General features: G+C 46.8%; 1 protein-coding gene across 1 annotated transcript in view; it reads left to right on the top strand.

Annotated features, from left to right (window-relative positions):
- The first annotated feature begins 67 nt into the window (after window positions 1-67).
- The window catches only part of POU2AF1 (POU class 2 associating factor 1), a 25,132-nt gene continuing 5,009 nt past the window's right edge, over window positions 68-20,190 (top strand). Inside the window, exons 1-4 of the mRNA XM_010862862.1 lie at window positions 68-237; window positions 19,029-19,159; window positions 19,658-19,700; window positions 19,785-20,050. Of these exons, the coding sequence (XP_010861164.1) occupies window positions 222-237; window positions 19,029-19,159; window positions 19,658-19,700; window positions 19,785-20,050 (456 nt within the window). The 5' untranslated portion in view covers window positions 68-221. The remainder of the gene's footprint in view (window positions 238-19,028; window positions 19,160-19,657; window positions 19,701-19,784; window positions 20,051-20,190) is intronic.

Genomic DNA, 20,190 nt, shown 5'->3' with positions numbered 1-20,190 from the left:
CGGGCGGGTGAGGGCGCCCCACCGGCGAAGAGGTGCATCGGCGCCTGGGTGGGAGGATGTGATGACGCGGTGCCCCCGCAGCGGGAACTCAGCCTTTAAAAGCTGAGGAAGCAGCCTCCGAGCAGGCGGTGGCTCCACTGGAGGCAAGCACACCCGGGTCTCACATTAAAGAAGCCAAACTGTCTGCTTCAAAGAGAAAAGGCAACATCCTGTCGCAGGCCATGCTCTGGCAGAAACGTAAGTGGTTTGGCCCGTGGCTGCCGGAGCCGTGTCGGCGAGGGAGGGCCCGGGCTCCAGCAGGCAGCCTGAGCCGGGAGGTGCTGGGGTGACAGGCAGTGGGTCCCTGTCCCCAGCCAGGGCGGCAGAAGGACGAGGTGGGCGAGATGGAGCCCAGTGGAGAAACCGACCTGTCAGAAGTGATGCTGATTTTCCAGGTTGGAGGGGAACGAACGAGTGTTCCAAGGTGGGACAGCTCATCCTCTCTCCCACACGAATCACTGTGGTGAACAAAGGGCAGCTGATGATTCACCGAACAGAATTTGGAGGGGAAGGCAGTGGAGCGCTTTACCTGAGTGGCTTTACTTTTATAAACAGCTACTCTTCAGCCTGTGGTTCAGTTCCGTGGGCCCGTTCCTCTCTGGGTTACTGAGCTTTCTGCCAAAGTCACAATGTGTCACTGACTGCATGGGGAGGATGTGGAAACTTGGCTTGTCAAGCCTGTCCTCAGCTGCTCTCCTATCTTGCCTCCCGTCATTCTTCGCCTCCTGTGGCAAGGCTCCTGGGTTCCTGCACAAGGGGGCGTGGGTTTACCTGGAACCCTAGTGTTTATCCCTGGAGTTGGATGGAACATCTGTGAACTTTATTTTCCACATGTGGGACTGAACAGACACTCCTGTTATTAATAATTGAAGTCACACAGAGTTTTTCGGCAGCATTCCTTTCTCAGAAAAACAAAGTCAGCTCAATAGCCTCATGAGAGCTGAACCTTCCTGGGGCTCTCAAGAAAGAGGTACCAAAAATTTGCTCTGTGTTTTTAAAGATGCTTAGGTCTTTAACATGCCTTTTAATGAATTCAGGTACACTCTACCTCAAGCGAACTTAATACAAAAGAACCTAGGTTTACAGAAAAAGATAAATTAGGGAGCTTTATTTTTTTACACAAGATAGTCTATTGGAGCCCTTGAAGTTCTGAAAACATACCTTCATTTACACATAGCTTACAGTCACTTTATCAGCAGCTCATTGTTTCCTTTATTTCTTGTGTAAATTCTCCAAGAGTTGAGCTTGTTAATGTGTAATGTGAAGGAACGATTTCAAAGTTTCTGAGATTGTGAAGTCTCATCATTGTTTGATGTTGGCAAGATGCAGTTTTTTTTTTTTTTTCTTCAATGAAAAGAAGTGAATTCTAATTTGGGTTTAAGAATTATAGAAACCTTCCAAGATACCTAGGGATATTCTAGTATGGATAGTTGCTATTGTTCCCAGAAGAAGGATGGAGCAAGACGCTCCCCTTCGGGGGCAAAGGCAGACGGCCCTGTGCAAATGCATTAATGGTGGCAGGTGGGCAATGATGTCCCTCCTGGGAGCTCCTGAGTCTCCATATGCCCTGACCCTGACCCTTAGAGCTCAGTCTGTGGGTTTTATGTGAGCCCCTGCAGGGACTTCTGCCTTGGTTCCTACCTGCTCAGAGCAAGTCACTTTCTTCTTTTTAACCCTCAGGTTTCTCATATGTAAAAGAGGGTAAAAATGATACCCACCGGTTCCACAGAGCTACCCTTAGTAAGCTGAGACGCCGTTGAGATGATGTTGTCTGCTGTGGTTCTGCTTCAGTGCCTGAGATATGGGTTGCTTCCTTGTGTACATGAGCTGCCATATTTCCCGTTCTTGGTTACACCCTGCATTTTTCCTTCTTTAACTTCTCCTAAGAGATTAACAGTTTCTTTTTAAAGGGGATGCTAGAGGTGTGTTTCCTGCTCACTCCCTGGAGGTCAGTCAGGTGCAGCAAAACTCCATCCCCAGGGAGACCACGTTGTAAGTTCGTCCTTGGAATACCTGTGGTGAATGATTCTACATGTTCATCTGTACATAATCAAAATTCTTATTAATTGCTCTTTGGCACTTTAAAGGAAACTGGGAGAGGCCCTGGGCACTGGACCCACCCCCTTACCCCAAGTGAGGCCCTCGTCTAGGGCACTGAGGGTACCTGGGTGACTAAACCCTGTGGGAAAACCAGTAAAAACAGGGCAGCATTGTCAGCCCACTTAGAATCACCTGATAGAAGGTCAGAATTTGAAATCAGACACCAAGAGTGCTGAAAAGGCACTTTCTTTTTTCAGAAAACACCCTCGAGGCATGAGCTGAAATGACTGTATTATGGGGTTCTGGAAAGGGTTAAGAAAACATTCACTTTGTAGATGTTGTCTCCTCCCTACTTGGCCCGTGACCCCTGGTTGTAGCCTAAATGTGAAGTTGGGCTTTGGTTCAGATCAGCTGCTAACTGTGGGCACACAGAGGCAGAAATTTTCAAGCCACAGCCATGAATCTGCGATTTGCTTGACTGGTCAGTTGAACAAAGAAGTCATGCTCCCTGCAGATCCACTTGCCACCCCCTCCCCTCATGTTCTGCACTGGGTCCAGCAGGTCCCACGTGGATGTGAAGAACTGACGTGTACCCAGCAAGAAGCCCTTCTTAAGGCCAGCTAGTAACAGTGCTGTAGAAACAGCAGGCACGATGGGGTGAGACAGGTCTGGGTTTGAAAGTTGTCTCTGCAGCTTAATGATTTAACCTTTTCACATTCTTACAAATCTGGAAAATGGGGTTCTAATGCCTGCCTTACAAGGTTTTTGTCAGAACAAAAGTAGAGAATAGGGAAAGTGTCATCAAGTCTCCTGAGTATTAATGACAGTGGTATGAGAGCACCATCCCTCCTGGGACACCTCCCGTCTTGAGTAATTTAGGGTTATGCCAAATCTTTTCCAGTCATTTTCCATACTTTGATTAGAATAGTTAAAAGGCATATCAAAAGATTTTTGATTGATAGGACCTACATACAGTTTTCCAAGGGTCTAAATTAGACAGAGGTCTGCAACTGTGGCCTCAGTGGCAAATCAGTCCCACAACCTGTTTTTGTAAATAAAAACTGATTGGGGTATGGCCATGTCTGTTCATTTACATATTGTCTAGGGTTGCTTCTGTTCTTGATACAATGAAACAGTCGAGTAGGTGCCCCAGAGACCACATAGCCTACAAAAAACATAACTATCTGGCCCTTTAAAATAAGGTTTTCTGACCTTTGGGTTTAAAATGATTTGGGTAGGACTTTAGGTGTTCATTTCTCTGAGTTACTGGGGGCTTGTACAATGACAACACTCATGGGAGATAAAGCTAACGGTCAACTGATGATATGATTTACACAATGCTGAAAAGTTTGACTTGGTTGACTTCTTAAAGGCGATGGAACTGTGTATGGTAGATTCAACCCTACTTGTTAGAAAATGAATGAATTGAATGACTTTTTAAAATTGTTATTCGTGTTAGAGAAAGATCTGCATTATAACAAAAGAATGGCTTGACTGCTTTTCTTTGAACTGGCTGCTTGACTTGATGTCCTATAGATTTGGCTTTGATGTTCCTTCATTGTAGCACTCAAGGAGGCATCTTAAGAACAGGGTATACTTCTTATGAAATTATTATGGCATGAATACTTACTTTCAGATAACTTGAACAGACATTCACCAAATAGATAAATTCAGATCTCAAAATTCTTCGTAATATAGAATTCTATACTTTACTCCAAGGTTCCTCTAAATAGCCAACTTTTTGAGAGCAGTTAAAAGTACAGTTAAAGAGAAGAAAAACTTGTTATATACATATAGTATTTGGAACTCTCCTGCGTAAATTCAGATGAACTTATGACTAGGAGTAATTTAGGTCTGTGGACTGCTTCTAATATTTCTATTCTGTTACAACATTTAGTAATATGCCTAATAAACACCCTTGCTTCTTACCGAGTTTATCTATTGATTCAGTGGTTCTTGTTGATAAAGACAATTAGGATCCAAAAGATGGTCAAGAATTCACTGCACAGGAAGAGGTGAAGTAAGTGACACACATCAGCTAAACATACAGATTAATCAGTGGAAGAGCTGATGTCTTCAAGGTGGACACTTTACTTCTTCTCCCTATATTAACTAGATAAGAAGGCCAACCTTGTCCCCCTCTAACAGCTCCAAATTTCTTGAGTCAGAGGTTTTGAAAGCTCTCTTCTGATTCAAAGCTGCATATCTGGTCTGTTGTGAGACACAAAAAAGAATCAAGGTTGTCCACACTTATTAGCTAAATACCTGGGCATTTAATTCACTTAGAAGTCCTATAAATTTTTGTGTTTAAACATTCTCATTACAAAGTAAAGATATTAGGTTGTTTTTCACCTTCTAGTTTATTTCTAAAGTAGCTTATTTCCCACTAAATGAAGCTGTCCACCAATTTCTCACTTTGAGCCAAACAACCAAAGTTGGCTAATTGATCATTAGCCAACTAATGTTGCTAAGTGGGATCATTAACATAATTTTCAGCTTTATGAAATGCTTAACAACATTGTGGTTTTCTCATCTTTGTAGAAAAACTCCTTGATAAGAGTGGGCCTGGGATGGAGAGACCTCCTCTGAAACCCTCTTGTCTTGGTTATATGTTGTTGCTGTTGTTCAGTCATGTCTGACTCTTTGCGACCCCATGGGCTGCAGCATGCCGGGTCTCCCTGGCCCTCGCTAGTTGTATGAGGCTATGGCAAAAATTCTTCTTGCAGGAAGGAGACTTGGATTCCACTTTCCAGTCTCTGGGTAATTAGGTGTGGGGCCTTAGAGAATGCCACCTAAACACTGGGCTGCAAGTTGGCCAGCTATAAAATGGAACTTCTCTTTTCTTGGCTGAAGGCAAGGGGACTGAACTTGACTAAAATCCTTTTCCAAGTCGAGTTTCTGAGTCTTCATGAGTACTTATTAAAAGTAAATACTTATTTTCAAAAGAAAACATACGTATTTTCAAATGCATCTCAGGTGATTCTAATGTGCAGTCAAGCTGAGAAACTACTGACTTGGAGGCTGAAATTGACGGCTTCTGATATACTTTTGGACATTGCATTGCTATGAGCATAGCAGGTTCAATCCTTTCACGGAGTAAACATCAGCTATGGGGTGCTGAGTGCTTACCTGGTGCCATGCTGTCTGTCAGATGTCCTGTTTGATCAGTTTGGATTGCATTTGACTGTTATTGAAGAGACCAGAAAATACATGGATTTGAATAAATAGGAAAGTGGTATACTTCCTCTCACATGGAAGTGGTGCATAGTAGTCTGCAGGGTTGTATGGAAGCTGTAAGTGCCAACAGTCTCAGGCTACTTCTGTCTTTTTAGTCTGCTGGCCTTGGCATGTGGCCTTTGTCCTCAAATTTGCTTTCTAGTTGCACTGTAGCTCCAGCCATCACATCTGTGTTTCAGACCATGAAGAAGAAGAATAGGGAAAGGCAAAAAGATCATGCTTCTCTATCATGGCCTCTCCCCACCAACACACAACTTCTGCTGACATCTAATGGCCACTCCTATCTTTGAGGGAGAATAGGGTCCTTGTTTAGCTGGGCACGTTGTCAATCCTCCAAAACATAGGGGTAGATAGCAAGGAAGGAAAGGGCAGGTGCTGGGTGTGGCAACCACCAGTCTTTGCCACACTTGAATGTATTATCTCGTTTAATCCTCGTGAAAACTTCATGAGGTGGGTTCTGTTTTAAGCTCTACTTCATAGATGAGAAAACAAAGCTTAAAGGTGAGTTAGTAACTTACCCTGAGTGCTGTCTTGCTCACCTGTCCTGTCTCTCTACCAAAGGTTCTTGTCTCACTCATGGGGCTTAGGAGCCTGCTCTCGGTAGAAGCACAGGCCTTTCACGTTAGGTAAAGGACCATGACGCACGTGGAGCACACCCGCTGGCAAATGTCTGTTCACACTTTGAAAACTCATTTTTGGTACATGTGTTTCAGCTTGAAGGAAATGAAGTCTTTGCTTTCCTGCTATACTCCTTTACTGGGCTCTTTGCAGATATTTTAACTGCAATAGCAGATTCAAAGGGGAGGGAAGGACCTAGAATCTCCCCAGAATAACAGAGCCAATGTGTCTTCTGGGCAGCTCTGTGTGGAAGCTTGTGCTAGGAGCCCAGGCTTTTGTCTTCTCAGCGCTTCTTTCATTCTGAACCATCTGGACTTTTAAAAACTCAGGGTGTCCCTTCACGTGTGTGTGTGTGTGTGTGTATAAATAAGGCATGGAAAGCCAGGTTTAGGGGATTATTTTGATTTAGAGAGTGACAACTCTGTTCTTTCTTTCCTCTTAATGGTTTTAAAGCTTAGCCCCTGGGGCAGGCAGATATGAGTTTGAATCCTGGATTTCTGCCTCGCTGGTTGTATGATGCTGGCGAGTCCCTCTACCTTGCTCTGCTGCCATTTCCTTATACGCACGATTGGAATGCAGTTCTTCATAGGGTTGTGGTAAGTGTTTACTACTGAGCCTGGCATTAAGTTAACACTCAGTAGCTGTTAGTTAACTCTCATTATTTTCCTGTTCTCTCTCACGTTACCTCTGAGGACAAAATTTATGCAGCTAAGCCTAGATTACAGTCTGTATGACGTCTGAGTTCTGCCTTTTTTGTGTGAATTAGCAGGATGCATATTTCCTATCTTGTAACTCATGATGGGGTTAGTAGTCAAGGCTGATGGTGAAGCTGGCCATTCTGTGACCAAACTTGGAACTTGGGCTTGCAATTTCCTACCAGCCTCATAAGGGGGAATGGTGGCAGGCTTGTACTGACTGGCAAACTTGTGTTTGTTTTTTAAATTCACAAGATTGGAATTGAGGTGTCATAATCTAGCTTGAAGTCTGCAAGAAATAGCACAAATGATACCGAAAACTGAAACAGCAATGTGCTGCCTCCTTTTCTTAGTAATGGTTTCATTAGTATCACTTTCTGGGAAGAGCAGGTAGCCAAAGAATTACATACCAGAATCATACTCAGACCAGGTGTTGGGACCAGAAAGGATCTGATCATGCTTAAGAAAAGCTGAATTCCTTTTTGATTCTCTAGCAAGAATCATACATTTAATTGGAAGAGGAGTACAAGGATTGATATGACTTCCAGGACTGAGAAATGCTGGGAAGATAGTGAAGTGAAGGAAAAGGAGGCAAGAGAGTTGAAGATAGAAGCAAGTTTTAATGCTGGATGAAAGCAATACCAACTCTAGAAAGAAGGGGATTTAAGGAAAATCAAGCATCCATTGATCATCCCATGCAAGCCTGAGTCCATCCAATAATGGGATTTTTTCCAGCTAGAGGAATCAACCAATGAAATAAGTTATCTTCAGCAGGAGGGAGAGGAGAATGGAATCAGGGAAGGTGTCGTGGAGCATGTAGATGGCTTCCGATGTGCCTCCTCCAGAATAAATGGTGATTAGACTTCTTACTTAGATTCTGGGGACAGAAGAGGCATCTTAGAACATGAAATACTAGCATTGGGAAGGAAACCCAAGGCTCTGTATGCTGGTGTCTAAAACATTTTTGTCACCAACTCCTTTATTCCAACCAAAATCACTGAAGAACTCTGATACAAAAATTAACATGGAGCAGTTTGAGGAGGATCTTGGAGCTCTGATTGCTCCTTCACCCCCAGATCCACCCCCCACTACTTTCTTCCCTTTCTCGGCAAAAAATTCACTTTATAGGCACCTTTACTCTATTCCAGAGTTTCAGATCACAGCCTGACAATTCTGCCCTGGACCAGTCCTCTACTCTTAGCAAGAACCCTGATAGCTGGCAACAGGTCCTTGGTTTAAATACGTCCAGGGTAAGGACCTCACTCCTAGAGAAAAGTGAGTCACTGTAGAACTTGTTGTATTGGTCTCCAGGAAGCTTTGAAGCCATGAAAAGTCATGTTTTCAGTCTCTGTAGCTACCTTGTGAATAAGGAAGAGGTACATTCCTCAAAGTTGGACCAAGTGATGTCTTTCCCAAGCTTGTTGTTCTAACTTCTTCAGTATCCTTCACAAGGGATTTCCCCCACATCATAAATTTACCAGTTAGTAAACCAGAGACTTAAAACAAAAGCTCATTTTGACTGGCAGTTACAGTCACATCATGTGTCAATTATTAGGGCTACCTTCACTCATGTAGGCTGTATCCGGGGCCACAATGAGCCTTATGTCTTGGACACTTGGGTCTGATCCAAATATATAGCTGATGCTGGGTCTAAAGAGTCCTTCCTCCAAGGAAATTGTCCCCACCTGAAGGTCTCAGGAAAAAAAATTTTTTTTTTTAATAGGAATCCCTTTGGTCTTAGAAATCCCAAACTAGATATTGCTTAAATCAAGGAACAAACAACTGAATGTCACCTCCTCCAGCTTCTAACTATAGGTCTTTCCTGTTCTAGATTATACTGGCAATTCTAGTTTCAGGCTTTGGGTCTCAGTCTAAAGAGGGAAGATGTATCTGTCTCCTCTGCTCCATCTCCACAACTCTGGTCCTGCCTTGCTATAGAATTTGGGTGAGAAGCCTGGGTTGGGTCACCCCTGGGTGTGGTCTAATGCTCTCAGTGTAGGTCCCTTCCCCTGTTTTGATCCCTATTGCTCTAGATAAAGCTGAGGCAGTACTCAATATGTCAGCCAGAAGTTTGTCTTGTTCGAATAGGTGATAAAGCTCCCCTCTCTGTTCACTAAAGAGCCCTCCGTCATATACTTCCATGTTTCCATCCCACATGTAAAATGTGCTCCTAGGCTTCTAGCCCTTTAAAGATGTATCTTTGACAATGGCCTCAGTCATGGCTGCATCCCTGTCCTTTCAGAGATACATACATGTTACTCTGTTTGCCGCTCAAAAATCTCCAAGGTGCTCCTTCCTGGAGTAGTCCTTAAAAACTAAAATATGCCACAAATTTAATCCTCTGGTAGCTTTGGAATTAAAAAAGATCTTCTGCTCAGCTCCTGATATCTTTACAAGAGGTCAGTGCCAGGATTTTCTTGTCTCTTCTCTATTTAAGCATGCTCTATTTGCATGTGAGATCTTGGATCAATTTCTCTGCAGCATCACTGCCCTCCCTGTCTCCTGAACAGGGCCATCCTGCTGCTGGGGACATCAGGTCCAAGAATCTGAGGGATGACTTCCAGGAATACAATGAAGGCAGGTTGAGAAGGCCCTGGGTATATTGAGGATGGAGACATTCAGTATTAGGATGCAGCTGGATGAGGGCACGTCAGGGTCACTGTACCAAGGCTACTCTTTTGATGATGAAGGGCCACAGAGTTTTGGCTGAGAACAAAGGAGAAACAGCCATTTCTTAAAAACCTATTACATACTAGGTGTTTGGTTAATTTCATGCAATCCTCATGATATTCCCATGAGATGGAGATCATTATTTTCATGCCACAAATGGAGAAATGAGATGCACACAGTTTACATTATTTGTCAAGGGTCACACAGTGATAAGCTGTATAGTAGACATTCTACACTAGATCTGCTTGAGTTCCAAATAATACCGCACTGCTTTTCAGTGCCAAAGATTTTAGGGTTGCGTTAGGTGTTTCTTCCCTTCCTAAATGATATGAGTCCACCGTTAGAAAGAGGTGGTCTCTAACTTCACTGAGAGTTGTTGTGAAGACTCAAAAGGCTTCCTGCAGATAGGACTGTCAGAAAGTTAGATCTGAGACTGTCTGGAACTCCTGAAGCCAGCTGGTTTCCGTCTTGGAATCTGAGTTTCTAGGTCTGGGTCTTCCCCCAGGGGACTAATCTGCCAGGACAGGATAAGTGAAACATCTTTGGGGTTCGTCCAGGGTCCCTAGGCTGAGGAAGGATCCTGATTGCCTGGGGCTACTTTATTCTATCTGGAGTCAGGCTTCCATGTATGGTGTGGGCTGAGCCCAACCCCAGAACCGTACTGGAGACAGAACAGTTGTGCTCGAACACGCTCCTCTTCATACAGCCCCTGGAGACAGGGGCCCCCAACTTGCTGCTCATTCAAGCCTGACCGAACCAAGTTGAGGTGAAAACGAGCCAAACAAGCCCAGAACACTTCAACTGTGAGGCAGATGCAGCTCTGTCCCAGTTTGTAATTCTAGGTTTGCTTGTTCTATGATCTGATGAGGTCTACATACTCTGCCGGCCTAGATGGTAAGCTCCATGATGGCAGGGACGTGGTTTGCTCTGCCCTGTTTAAAGAGCCCTCTTCCAGGGGTCTCCTTGGCACCCTGAGACACGGTATGTGAGACGGGAGCCCTTTCTGCTCTGGTGACCCCAGTTTCTGTAAAAGGCGGGCAGATGCAGCTGGTTTCTCAGGTGAACCTATCCGCTGTCATTTCAGTCGAAAATACCAAAAATAAAACTTTGCGGGGAATTGTGTGGGTCTCAGTTCTCGCCACTCCTCATGTGAGCAGGCTGCCGGTAAGCTTCTCATGGACTTCTCTCTCCCTCCTCAGCTGGGAGATGTCGTTTCTTGCGGGAACTGGCAGTCGAGGGAGTGGTGCAGGCCCAGACTCCCAGCCCGGAGGGAGGAAGGTTAGAACTGAGCAGGGGACCATTTGACACCAAGCTCCAATGTCACCCAGAGGAGTAAATGAGATTTTCCCTGGTCTGGGAGGAGGCAGAATGTGAGGCAGAAGTGGACTGCACTTGGAATTAGAGGTCCTGGGTTTAGTTGATGACACTGCTGTTTACAAGTGCAGTCCATGGGCAAGTCACTGAACATCTCTTGAGCATCACTTTCCTCATCCGTGAAAAGGAGGGTGAGAGGAAGACTTCCCTGTCTATTTCAGAAGTTGTGGTGAAAGCATTTGTGTCAAATTCTCTGTGAGCCACGGGACATCATGCAAAGGTGAGAGTGGTGATTTCTGAGCTCCTGGGAGTTAAGATCATGAGCAGGAAACACACAGACCTTTGGGAGCCCTGCACTCAACATACCTGAGTCTCTAAAAACAAAGGCTTCACACTGACACTGTCTCTGGGAGTCAAGAGCAGAATCCAAGAGCCTTCCATGCTCTACTTGATCTGCAGGAAGATTGGAGGAGGGTGGACGGCTGGGTGAGAGATGCTGAGCACTCTCGGGGAGGGACACCTCAGCAGTAGAGCCTCTGAGAAAAGAGTCAGAAGGTTCTGACACTAGAGGTCATGTGGCTGACTCCACCCAAGGTCATGGGTGGCTCATCCACAACTTTTGGGACAATTCAGGGAGTTCTGAGTCTGCTGAGTAGAATGTTCAGACAGGAGCTTGGTGAATGAGAGGGGGCTCTGGGTAGTAGGGCTCTCTACTTAAGCTTAACATAATTCAGGTGTGGGTGTGCTACGTCGCTTCGGTCATGTTTTACTCTTTGCAACCCTATGGATTGTAGCCCGCCAGGCTTCTCTGTCTATGGGATTCTCCAGGCAGGAGTACTGAAGTGGGTTGCCATGCTCCCCCCAGGGGATCTTCTAGACCCAGGGATTGAACCTGTGTCTCTTAAGTCTCCTGCATTGGCAGGCAGATTCTTTACCACTAGTACCACCTGGGAATTTGGGAGGAGTCTAATCACTGTGGGTGTCCATTCAGTGCTGAATTTAGCTTCCTTCAAATACGGATTACTTGGCCTCTAGACCCCTTGGATCTGGGATTCTATAGTCACCCCAAGTGTAAGTCATCTTAAGTGACTGTGGACCTCTTTATGCATTTTCAATGACCTGCCTATGGTTGCTCAATGAGCTCTGTGGGGGCTCTTGGGAATATGCCTCTTAGAATGGAGACACAGGAGGTTTGGGGGTGGGGGGTGGAATACTGACCTTTCCCTTCCCCTCTGCAACTGGACCAGAGAACATGGGCTCAGCTTCCATATTTGAGATCTCCTGATGGAGACACCCTAGTCTACACATGAAGACTCACTCCTGTTTGGCGACCAACTGCCTTCAATCAAATCCTAATTCAATTGAGGGTTCACTGTCCCGCATCTTGTGTACACCTGTAAAGCCACCTTTGTTGTCCATCTGTGTTTCTCCTCGGCCCTGTTATGTAGATTGCTAAAGTATGTGAGTGACACGTTGCTGTTTCCTGGCTGCAGGGTCTTTCTCAGTCCAGACATTAGTGAATAGAAAGCCTACATTTACATGCATATGGGATCTCTTTGTTAGCAGATGTTAAAAGAGAAAAGTAAACTACAGTCTAGTATAAACTGGGTGGGAAAACCATTCTATAGCATGTCAAGTCCAATCTTTGGCCAAAGCCCAAGTTCTTTCTTCTAGTTAGGGGAAAAAAATCAGCCATTGTCCTTGAATGCAAAGAACAAATTTAAAAATATGACTCAGACCTTCATCAACAACACTTGCAGTAGTGTTCAGTTAAGGAAATGAATAATCCTTTATCTGACTTGAGTTAAGCTTTCCCGGGAGTCCTCAACTATCTTAGGTCAAGAACACAAATAAGCTTCTTTTCATTAAAGTGAAAAGTGTCAGCAACCTTTATGACTTTTAGTTAGAAGCTAGGTTAGCCCTAGGCTTTGAATGCCTTGAATGCCTGTTGTCCAATTATTTGGTTTTGGTTTTGCTATAAATAAAGAAAAAAAATTATTGTGTTTCTCCTTAGTGGGTCCTTTTTTATGTTTTGAAATATTACTAAAGATTCATCAGCAAAAGAGCGTAATATGTACTGTGGTTATTTTGGAGTGATCAATACTGGGTTATGTGTCCTTCTGGGCCAGAAAATTTTTGTTGTTCAAAATGGCCTCATGTGGCTGCATCCTCGAGTTTCAACCAGTCAGTTGTAAATGGGAAGCACTGTCAATGAGAGATTGTCAAGATGGGTGGGATGGGTTCCCCTTTCTGGTTCCCTGATGATGGACATGTAGGCTCACCCTGAATCTCTTACAGCAGCGGTCCCGACTGGGGTTCAGCTCACGGCCTGGCCCCGTTGGCTCATGGGAGATCTGTGACCGGACAATGGCTGGGAGAAGAGCATTCTTTCAAGAATATCTTGGGGGCTGTTCTAGGTACCTCCTGCCTGAAGAGGGCTCTCTTAAAGCTGCCCCAGGAGATGCCTGGGTGTCGGCTTCACTGGGACCTACCTCTTTAGTTGTAGCTTTCTTACTGTGGTGTGAACATGGTTTGCATGGGGTCATTAAATAAACAAGTGCTGGCAATTTTGCATGTTTCCTTGGTGATGTTTATTATACCTCATCAAGGAACCAAGGGCCATGTTTATTTAAATCAGTAGAATCCTATGTTCCCGAAGCTTGGTGCAAAGCAAGCCCAGGGCCCACATGCAGCCAGAGTGCCCTCTCAGGTGACCCTTGGGCTTGACTCTGTCATGGTCTGTGCTTTCCAGTGGAACAGCAGCTGCAGGACTCTTATTTTTGTGATGTGGAGCATGTCCGGGTATGTGGCAGGGGGAACTGAAATAGCCTCTGCTGACTTTTTATACCTTCAGATTTTTTCGTTGCTCATTTTGGAAAAGGGAAGCCCTCAGTGGGGCCTAATTCATAGGTTTTTCTGTAAATGAGTTTTGTTTTTCTCCCAAACAACATTGCCTACTCACTTGTAGTGGTGGAAAGATAATATGGCTGAACTTCTCAGACTAAAACTGGAGATTCCCCATGAGAGTCAAGAGGCTTATGTTTAGGTGGAAAGAGTTTTCTCAGTGCTGGACACGTGGATACCCTCAAGAGACGTAAAGGGTCTTCAAACCACAGGATAAATGGTGAGAAAACTTAGGTTTTGAGAGTGTTACCTGTACCTGCAATTCGATTGGGGGCTGTGAAAATCTCTGGTCAACTCCGCTTTGGGAAATTAGACTTTCATCTCTGCTCGTGTGTTATTTTCATCTCCAGTTCTACATTCCTTGGCTCTTCTTTTATTTAGTCTTATTATCTGAGGAAATTATTTTGATAATCTTAAAATATTTTCTTTAGTTATTTTATTGAGGGATCCAGAGGACCCAAGGCAAAGCAATCATGACTTCAGACAAACTTATTTTCCTCTTCCAAATTTCTGTTTGTGGGCTCATTTCTCATGCTAGTGGCAGTCGGGAGTCCAGAGTTTACTGTGGAATTATAGATGGGTATTGCTGCTTCACAAAGGTTGGTGTGAAAGATGCCAACTGCAGGTTTTCCACCTTGCAAATACACTTGGGCCATTGGGGTCCTGTGGGAATTGTCTTGAGGCTTCGGATTCTGATATTTCACGGGCACTTTGCAAAGACACTGTCAGAAGCACCCTCCCTCTTGCCTGCTCCCCTGACAGCAGTGACAGAATTCCTTAGCAGTGCTTGGGGACTCCTGGGTGGACAGCCAGGAGGTCCTTGGGAGCTGTGGGAGTTTCATGACTGGAAAAGGTGGGGACCTCGAAACTGCTCTCCAGATGGTGTTGTCCCAGGGCACACCTGTTGACATTGTGGGTTCCGAGGAAGTCCAGACCTCAGAGTGTGATGACCTCTGCTCACAGCAGCTCCCCAAGCCCTCTTTGTTCATTGACTCAAAACCAACAGGAGGCAGGAAGCTCTCACTTGCCAGGAAGCGGAAAGTGCCCAGGTGGCTGCTTTGCAGCCTGGCGGTCCCCGTGTCCATTTCCGGGGAGGCAGTGGGATCCGGAGTCCCCCTGGCCCTTCCCAAGAAATGTATCAGCAGATCAGAGGGGGCTGAACAGTACACCTGTCTGAGGTGTGTGCGTGGGAGATTGCACCTTTCTTATGCCCCAGCTGAATGAAGAGTGTGACCACCGTGATCAGACCCCCAAATAACTCTATCCCTCAAGTTTCTCCCGAATGCACAAGGCCTCAGGCCGCACTGTCTGCCTAAGAATAACTAGAAACTCAACCAGAGACCAGTGTAGGTTGAGTGATATGGGTGTGAACCAGTCTGCTGGAGCTGTGAGTAACCCTGAGAATGGGAGGTCAGAGTGCGGGAGGGCAGCCCCCCTGCCCCCACCCCATGTCAGGCCACACCTGGGGCCTGCAGTCACCGCTGGCATCTTCATAAGGGGAAGTGGCAGAACTTGTGCTGGAGTGATGCAGACAGAAGGAAGGTTAGAGGGATTCAAAACACGTCATTAAGAAGTAGCTGAAGGAAACAGCATGGGAATCACTCTTAATCAGTTGTAGAGGTCGTCACTAACTACAAACGGAAACAAACTAGCTCTGCTCAGAGGACACAAACACGAACAATATTCCTATTTTACCACATCTTGAAGCACTTCAGAGAGAGGTTAAAATTCATGAGCCCTGTCCTCAGTGAGTTGTTAATCACTGAGAAGAAGCACAAAGGCAGTCAGAACATGGGTTCACAGTGGCTGCTTTTTATGGCTGTCTTAACACAAAGCTCTTTGCAAATCTAGGTTTAATTTTTATTTATACACCGATGTTTGATACTATGGGAGGAAATCACAATCAACATATGGCAATTCAAACATTAATAATAAAGTTTGGCTATTTTTAAAAAATCACCAGCCAGTGCCTGCTGCTTTCTGCCTATTATTTTCCCCACTTCTATTGTGTTAATTTAGTTTGCAAAAAATTATTCTAATGTTCTCACTCTTTCTTGGAATCCAAAAAAAGAAATAGCTGAAGGAATGGAATGTTTGTTCCCACTCTATAGGGCACCTGGGATCTGTCTTCAGTTGCTGGGAGGGGACCCTGCTACAAATATCAGTGATGGTATTGCTGCTGCTGCTAAGTCGCTTCAGTCGTGTCCGACTCTGTGCAACCCCATAGGCGGCAGCCCACCAGGCTCCCCCATCCCTGGGATTCTCTAGGCAAGAATACTGGAGTGGGTTGCCATTTCCTTCTCCAATGCATGAAAGGGAAAAGTGAAAGTGAAGTCACTCAGTCGTGTCCGACTCTTAGCGACCCCATGGACTGCAGCCCACCAGGCTCCTCGGTCCATGGGATTTTCCAGGCAAGAGTACTGGAGTGGGGTGCCATTGCCTTCTCTGAATGATGGTATTAGCTCACATTTATTTAACGCTGTCTCAGTGTAAGCTCTATCCTAAGCATTTACATGTAATTCTCAAGTTACTTTACCAAATGCAAACCATTATGATCCTCATTCTGTCCATGAGAAAGCTTTAAATGGATCATGAATTGTGAGTTTCATTAGAAAGTAACGCACGGGAAAACGCTGCTTGTCACCATGAGGCAGGTCGAGTAGGAGGAAGAGCTTTCTGACAGTAGCACTCTAGAGAGGAAGGTGGATGTGGGTGGGGAGGAGGAAGGATAATAACATGTGTTGAACGTTGACCACATGCTGGACGTGGCTTTGGAAGCTTCCCATGTATTATTTCAGTTAATCCTCACAAGAACCATGTGAGACAGGAACTATTAACCCCATTCTACAGATGAGGAAACTGAGGCTCGGGATGTAAGTCAACTGAGACCTTTCCACCAGAAACTAATAGCCCAGGTATCTTAGGCTCTTAAGTCTGTGGTCACTGCTGCTTAAACAAAGGTGATGGTGCACAGGGGTCCCAGGATGCAGGTCCCAGGCTGGCTTTCTCTGCTACACACTCCTGCTTCAGCCTGAATTTCACAAGTTATAACTGCTTTATCATTCACCTGTCCCACTAGACTGCAAGATGCGTGTGGGCAGTGGCCACATCTGTCTTGCTCAGTGCTGTCTTCCCAGCATCCAGAAATATTTGAAAGAATAAGTGAATATCAGTAAGGATCCCTTGTTATGACAGGGGATGTTAGAAAGAAGATAATTTTAATCTCTTATTGGGATGTTAAAGGGAAATCAGGGATGAATTAGCAGTGATTCTAATCCCAGCAGAGCTTCAGAATCACCTGAGTGATATTTATAAATACGGATTCGGAAGCCCACATCAAACGCCCAGAATCAGACTGTTCGGGAGCAGGGTCTGGGCATCTGTGTTTTGTAGCACTCCCCAGTCACTTCAGCTTACTTGGCCAGGTTAGGAAGCCCCTGTGAATGTATCTGAGTCTGGGGTCCTCTGACTTGTATGTATTCCTGCAGCTCTTGGACACCCCTTCCCTCTTTCCCCTGCTTCTCTGCCTGGGCTTCCAGGCCTGGCCATGTTGTGTCTGGAGCAGGGATGGAGGTCTGGTGCTGGTCAGGCTTGGGGTGTTATCAGCTGTGTATTTACTGAGCAAAGTTCGGTTAGGGCAGCACTGCGGATCCGGGTTTAATAGATATCTGGGCTCCCGCGCTTTTGATTCAGAGCCCAGGTCCCTGGGCCCTTATCAGTGATGCCATGTGAGCTGAAGGCCCAGTGCTGCTTGCCTTTCTGGGCTGACCCAGGTCTGACCTCCAGGGGTCCAAGGCTCCAGGCTTCCATCTGGAAGGGCAGACTGTCACTGCCAGCCATAGATGCTTTGGCCTTGCTCTCCTGGTCGGGGAAAGTCCCGTGTTCCAGCCCATGGTGCTTCAGTTTCCTGGCCTTGATGACAAAAGGCAGAGGGAACCTTCTCTGAGAGATGAAGCTGGATACTCTCTGGCCCCAGGCATATGGGTGACCTTTGGTGATTTGTCCTGGGGGCCACAGAAAACCCAGGAAGCACTCACTGCAGCCCGTTCTGAATGTCCAGGAAAGGTGAAGGGAAAATGAGTTGGCAGCACAATGAGTTGGATGAGAAACCATCCAACCAATTAATCAATCAATAACTTATTAAGTTTATTATGGACATGCTACTTGGGAAGATATGGAGAAATAAGGTATACTCTTTCACCTTGGGAAGTTTATAGTCTAGCTAGGGGCATAAGAAATTTATAGCTAAAAAGGGATTACTAATTATTACATAGCAGACTACAGATTTATTTGAATGCTTGTATTTGAATTCTGTGAAAGTGAAAGTGTTCAGTTGCTCAGTCATGTCCAACTCTTAGTAACACCATGGGCTGTAGCCTACCGAGGCTCCTCTGACCATAGAATTCTTCAGGCAAGAACGCTGAAGTGGGTTGCCCTTCCCTTCTCCAGGGCTTTTTCCCGACCCTGGGATCGAACCTGGGTCTCCTGCATTGCAGGCAGATTCTTAACCATTTGAGCCACCAGGGAAGCCCCTAATTCTGTCTCTGATTTTATACTAAGCATGTATTCTGTGTCTGTGTGTGTGTGCTCAGTCTCTCAGTCGTATCTGACTCTTTGCAGCCCCATGGACTATATAACCTGCCAGGCTCCTCTGTCCATGGAGTTTTTCAGGCAAGAATACTGAAGGGGGTTGCCATTTCCTTCTCCAGGGCAGCTCCTGGCCCCGGGGATTGAACCTGCGTCTCTTGTGTCTCCTGCATTGGCAGGTGGATTCTTTCTACTGCGACACCTGGGAAGCCTGTATTATGCTTCCCATTGACTGTGTCAGGGACTCCTTAACGATACTCCTTTGATAAGAAATTGCCAGTTAAGAGGCACAGAGAGATGTGGCTGTGACTCACCCAGGATCACACAGCTAGAAAGTGTCAGAGGCAAGTTTTGAGGCCTGTGGCATCTGACTCAGAGTCCCTGCTCTTATGCCATCCTCTGCTGCCCCCTATGATGAATTCTAACCTGTCTGGAAGTGTTGAGGAGGTTGTAGGATGAAGCAAAGTCTGTGGGCCCCGGTGGTCAGCTAGGAGGGTCATAGTAGTAGTCTTGGGTCAGGAAGAATCTCAAGAGGTTAAGAAAAATGAGAGGGACTCCTGACCCTGGGAGATCACTGGTAGAGATGAGGAGGGGAGACCTTCATAGAAGGTGGAGAGGAGGAGTCTAGACAGAGCTTCTGGCCACCACCAGGCTCCACGTGGTGTTTAGTGTACAAAAAGGTTGGGGAATTGGGTTGAGCTCACGCTGCAGTGCTCGAGCTTGAATCTTCTGGGTGGAGGGGAGCCTAGAAGGTTTGGGGCAGGAGCGGTGCTAACCCTGGGAGGAATGTCCTAGGAAGTCACGTGTAGTCCCGCACCTTCAAGCACAGCTTAGGTGAGCAGGCAGACCCTGGAGGAGAGTGGGCACCTTGGGCTGGGGGCTGTCTGCACAGGGAGACGAGTACCAGTGATGCTCTCTTTGCAGCCACAGCTCCAGAGCAAGCCCCGGCCCCACCCCGGCCGTACCAGGGCGTGCGTGTGAAGGAGCCGGTGAAGGAGCTGCTGCGGAGGAAACGGGGCCATGCCAGCAGTGGGGCATCGGTGACACCGACGGCGGTGAGGGGGCTGCTGTGATCGGAGTGTGTGTGTGTGTCTGTGTGTGTGTAGGGAGTGGGGAGTGGTCCAAGGGGGTCAGGCGGGGTGTATGTCCTTGCTCCATCGGCTCCTCAGTGAGGGCATCAGGACCACACATCGCAGAGGTGTGGCTGCTGGAGATCGGCCCAGGGCAGAAGAAGTTGAGTCACTTGAAGTGGGGTGAGGAATCCCACTTGAGCAGCAGGTGTCTCACACATCCTGATAGGATTTGAGGGTCCCCCTGGGACAGGGTGAGACTGATTCCCTAAGTGCACAGCCTTCTTGCTCAAGGGAAACACCCACTCCCTGGCAAGTATAAGTGGTGCTGGCTGGATCGTGGGGCAGGTGCTTGTTCCAACGAGGGGGGTTCTTGCCCTCCACCCACTCCTCTCCTGCCCTGGGACCCTCTGCGCGAGCTTCCTGCAGACGGCTCGCTGGAGGTGGCTGAACCCTGCACCCCATCTTCCTTCCCCCCTCTAGGTGGTGCTGCCCCACCAGCCCCTGGCGACCTACACCACAGTGGGTAAGAGCTCCCGGCGGCCCCGGCCTCCTCCCAGCCCCTCGTCTGTGCGTCACGTGCAGCTCTGTAACTTCCTCCTTCCCACAGGTCCTTCCTGCCTTGACATGGAGGTCTCTGCCTCCACAGTGACGGAGGAGGGGGCCCTGTGTGCGGGCTGGCTCTCGCAGCCCGCCCCGGCCGCCCTCCAGCCCCTGGCCCCTTGGACGCCCTACACGGAGTACGTGTCCCACGAGGCTGTCAGCTGCCCCTACTCGGCTGACATGTACGTGCAGCCTGTGTGCCCCAGCTACACGGTCGTGGGGCCCTCCTCGGTGCTGACCTACGCCTCCCAGCCGCTCATCACCAACGTCACGGTACGTCACACGAAGGCATTTACGCGGATGGCGCCCTTGTAGAACCTGGGCTGATTTCCTGCCCCTGACCTTCCTTGCTCTTGTTGCCCAGGATAATCAGGTCATCGAAGCGCACCCTGTAGTCCAGGGCGGGGCTTCAG

Source organism: Bison bison, unplaced genomic scaffold, assembly GCF_000754665.1.
Source record: "Bison bison bison isolate TAMUID 2011002044 unplaced genomic scaffold, Bison_UMD1.0 scf7180017864485, whole genome shotgun sequence".
NCBI lineage: Eukaryota > Metazoa > Chordata > Mammalia > Artiodactyla > Bovidae > Bison > Bison bison.
This window is presented reverse-complemented; position numbering and strand designations above follow the sequence as displayed.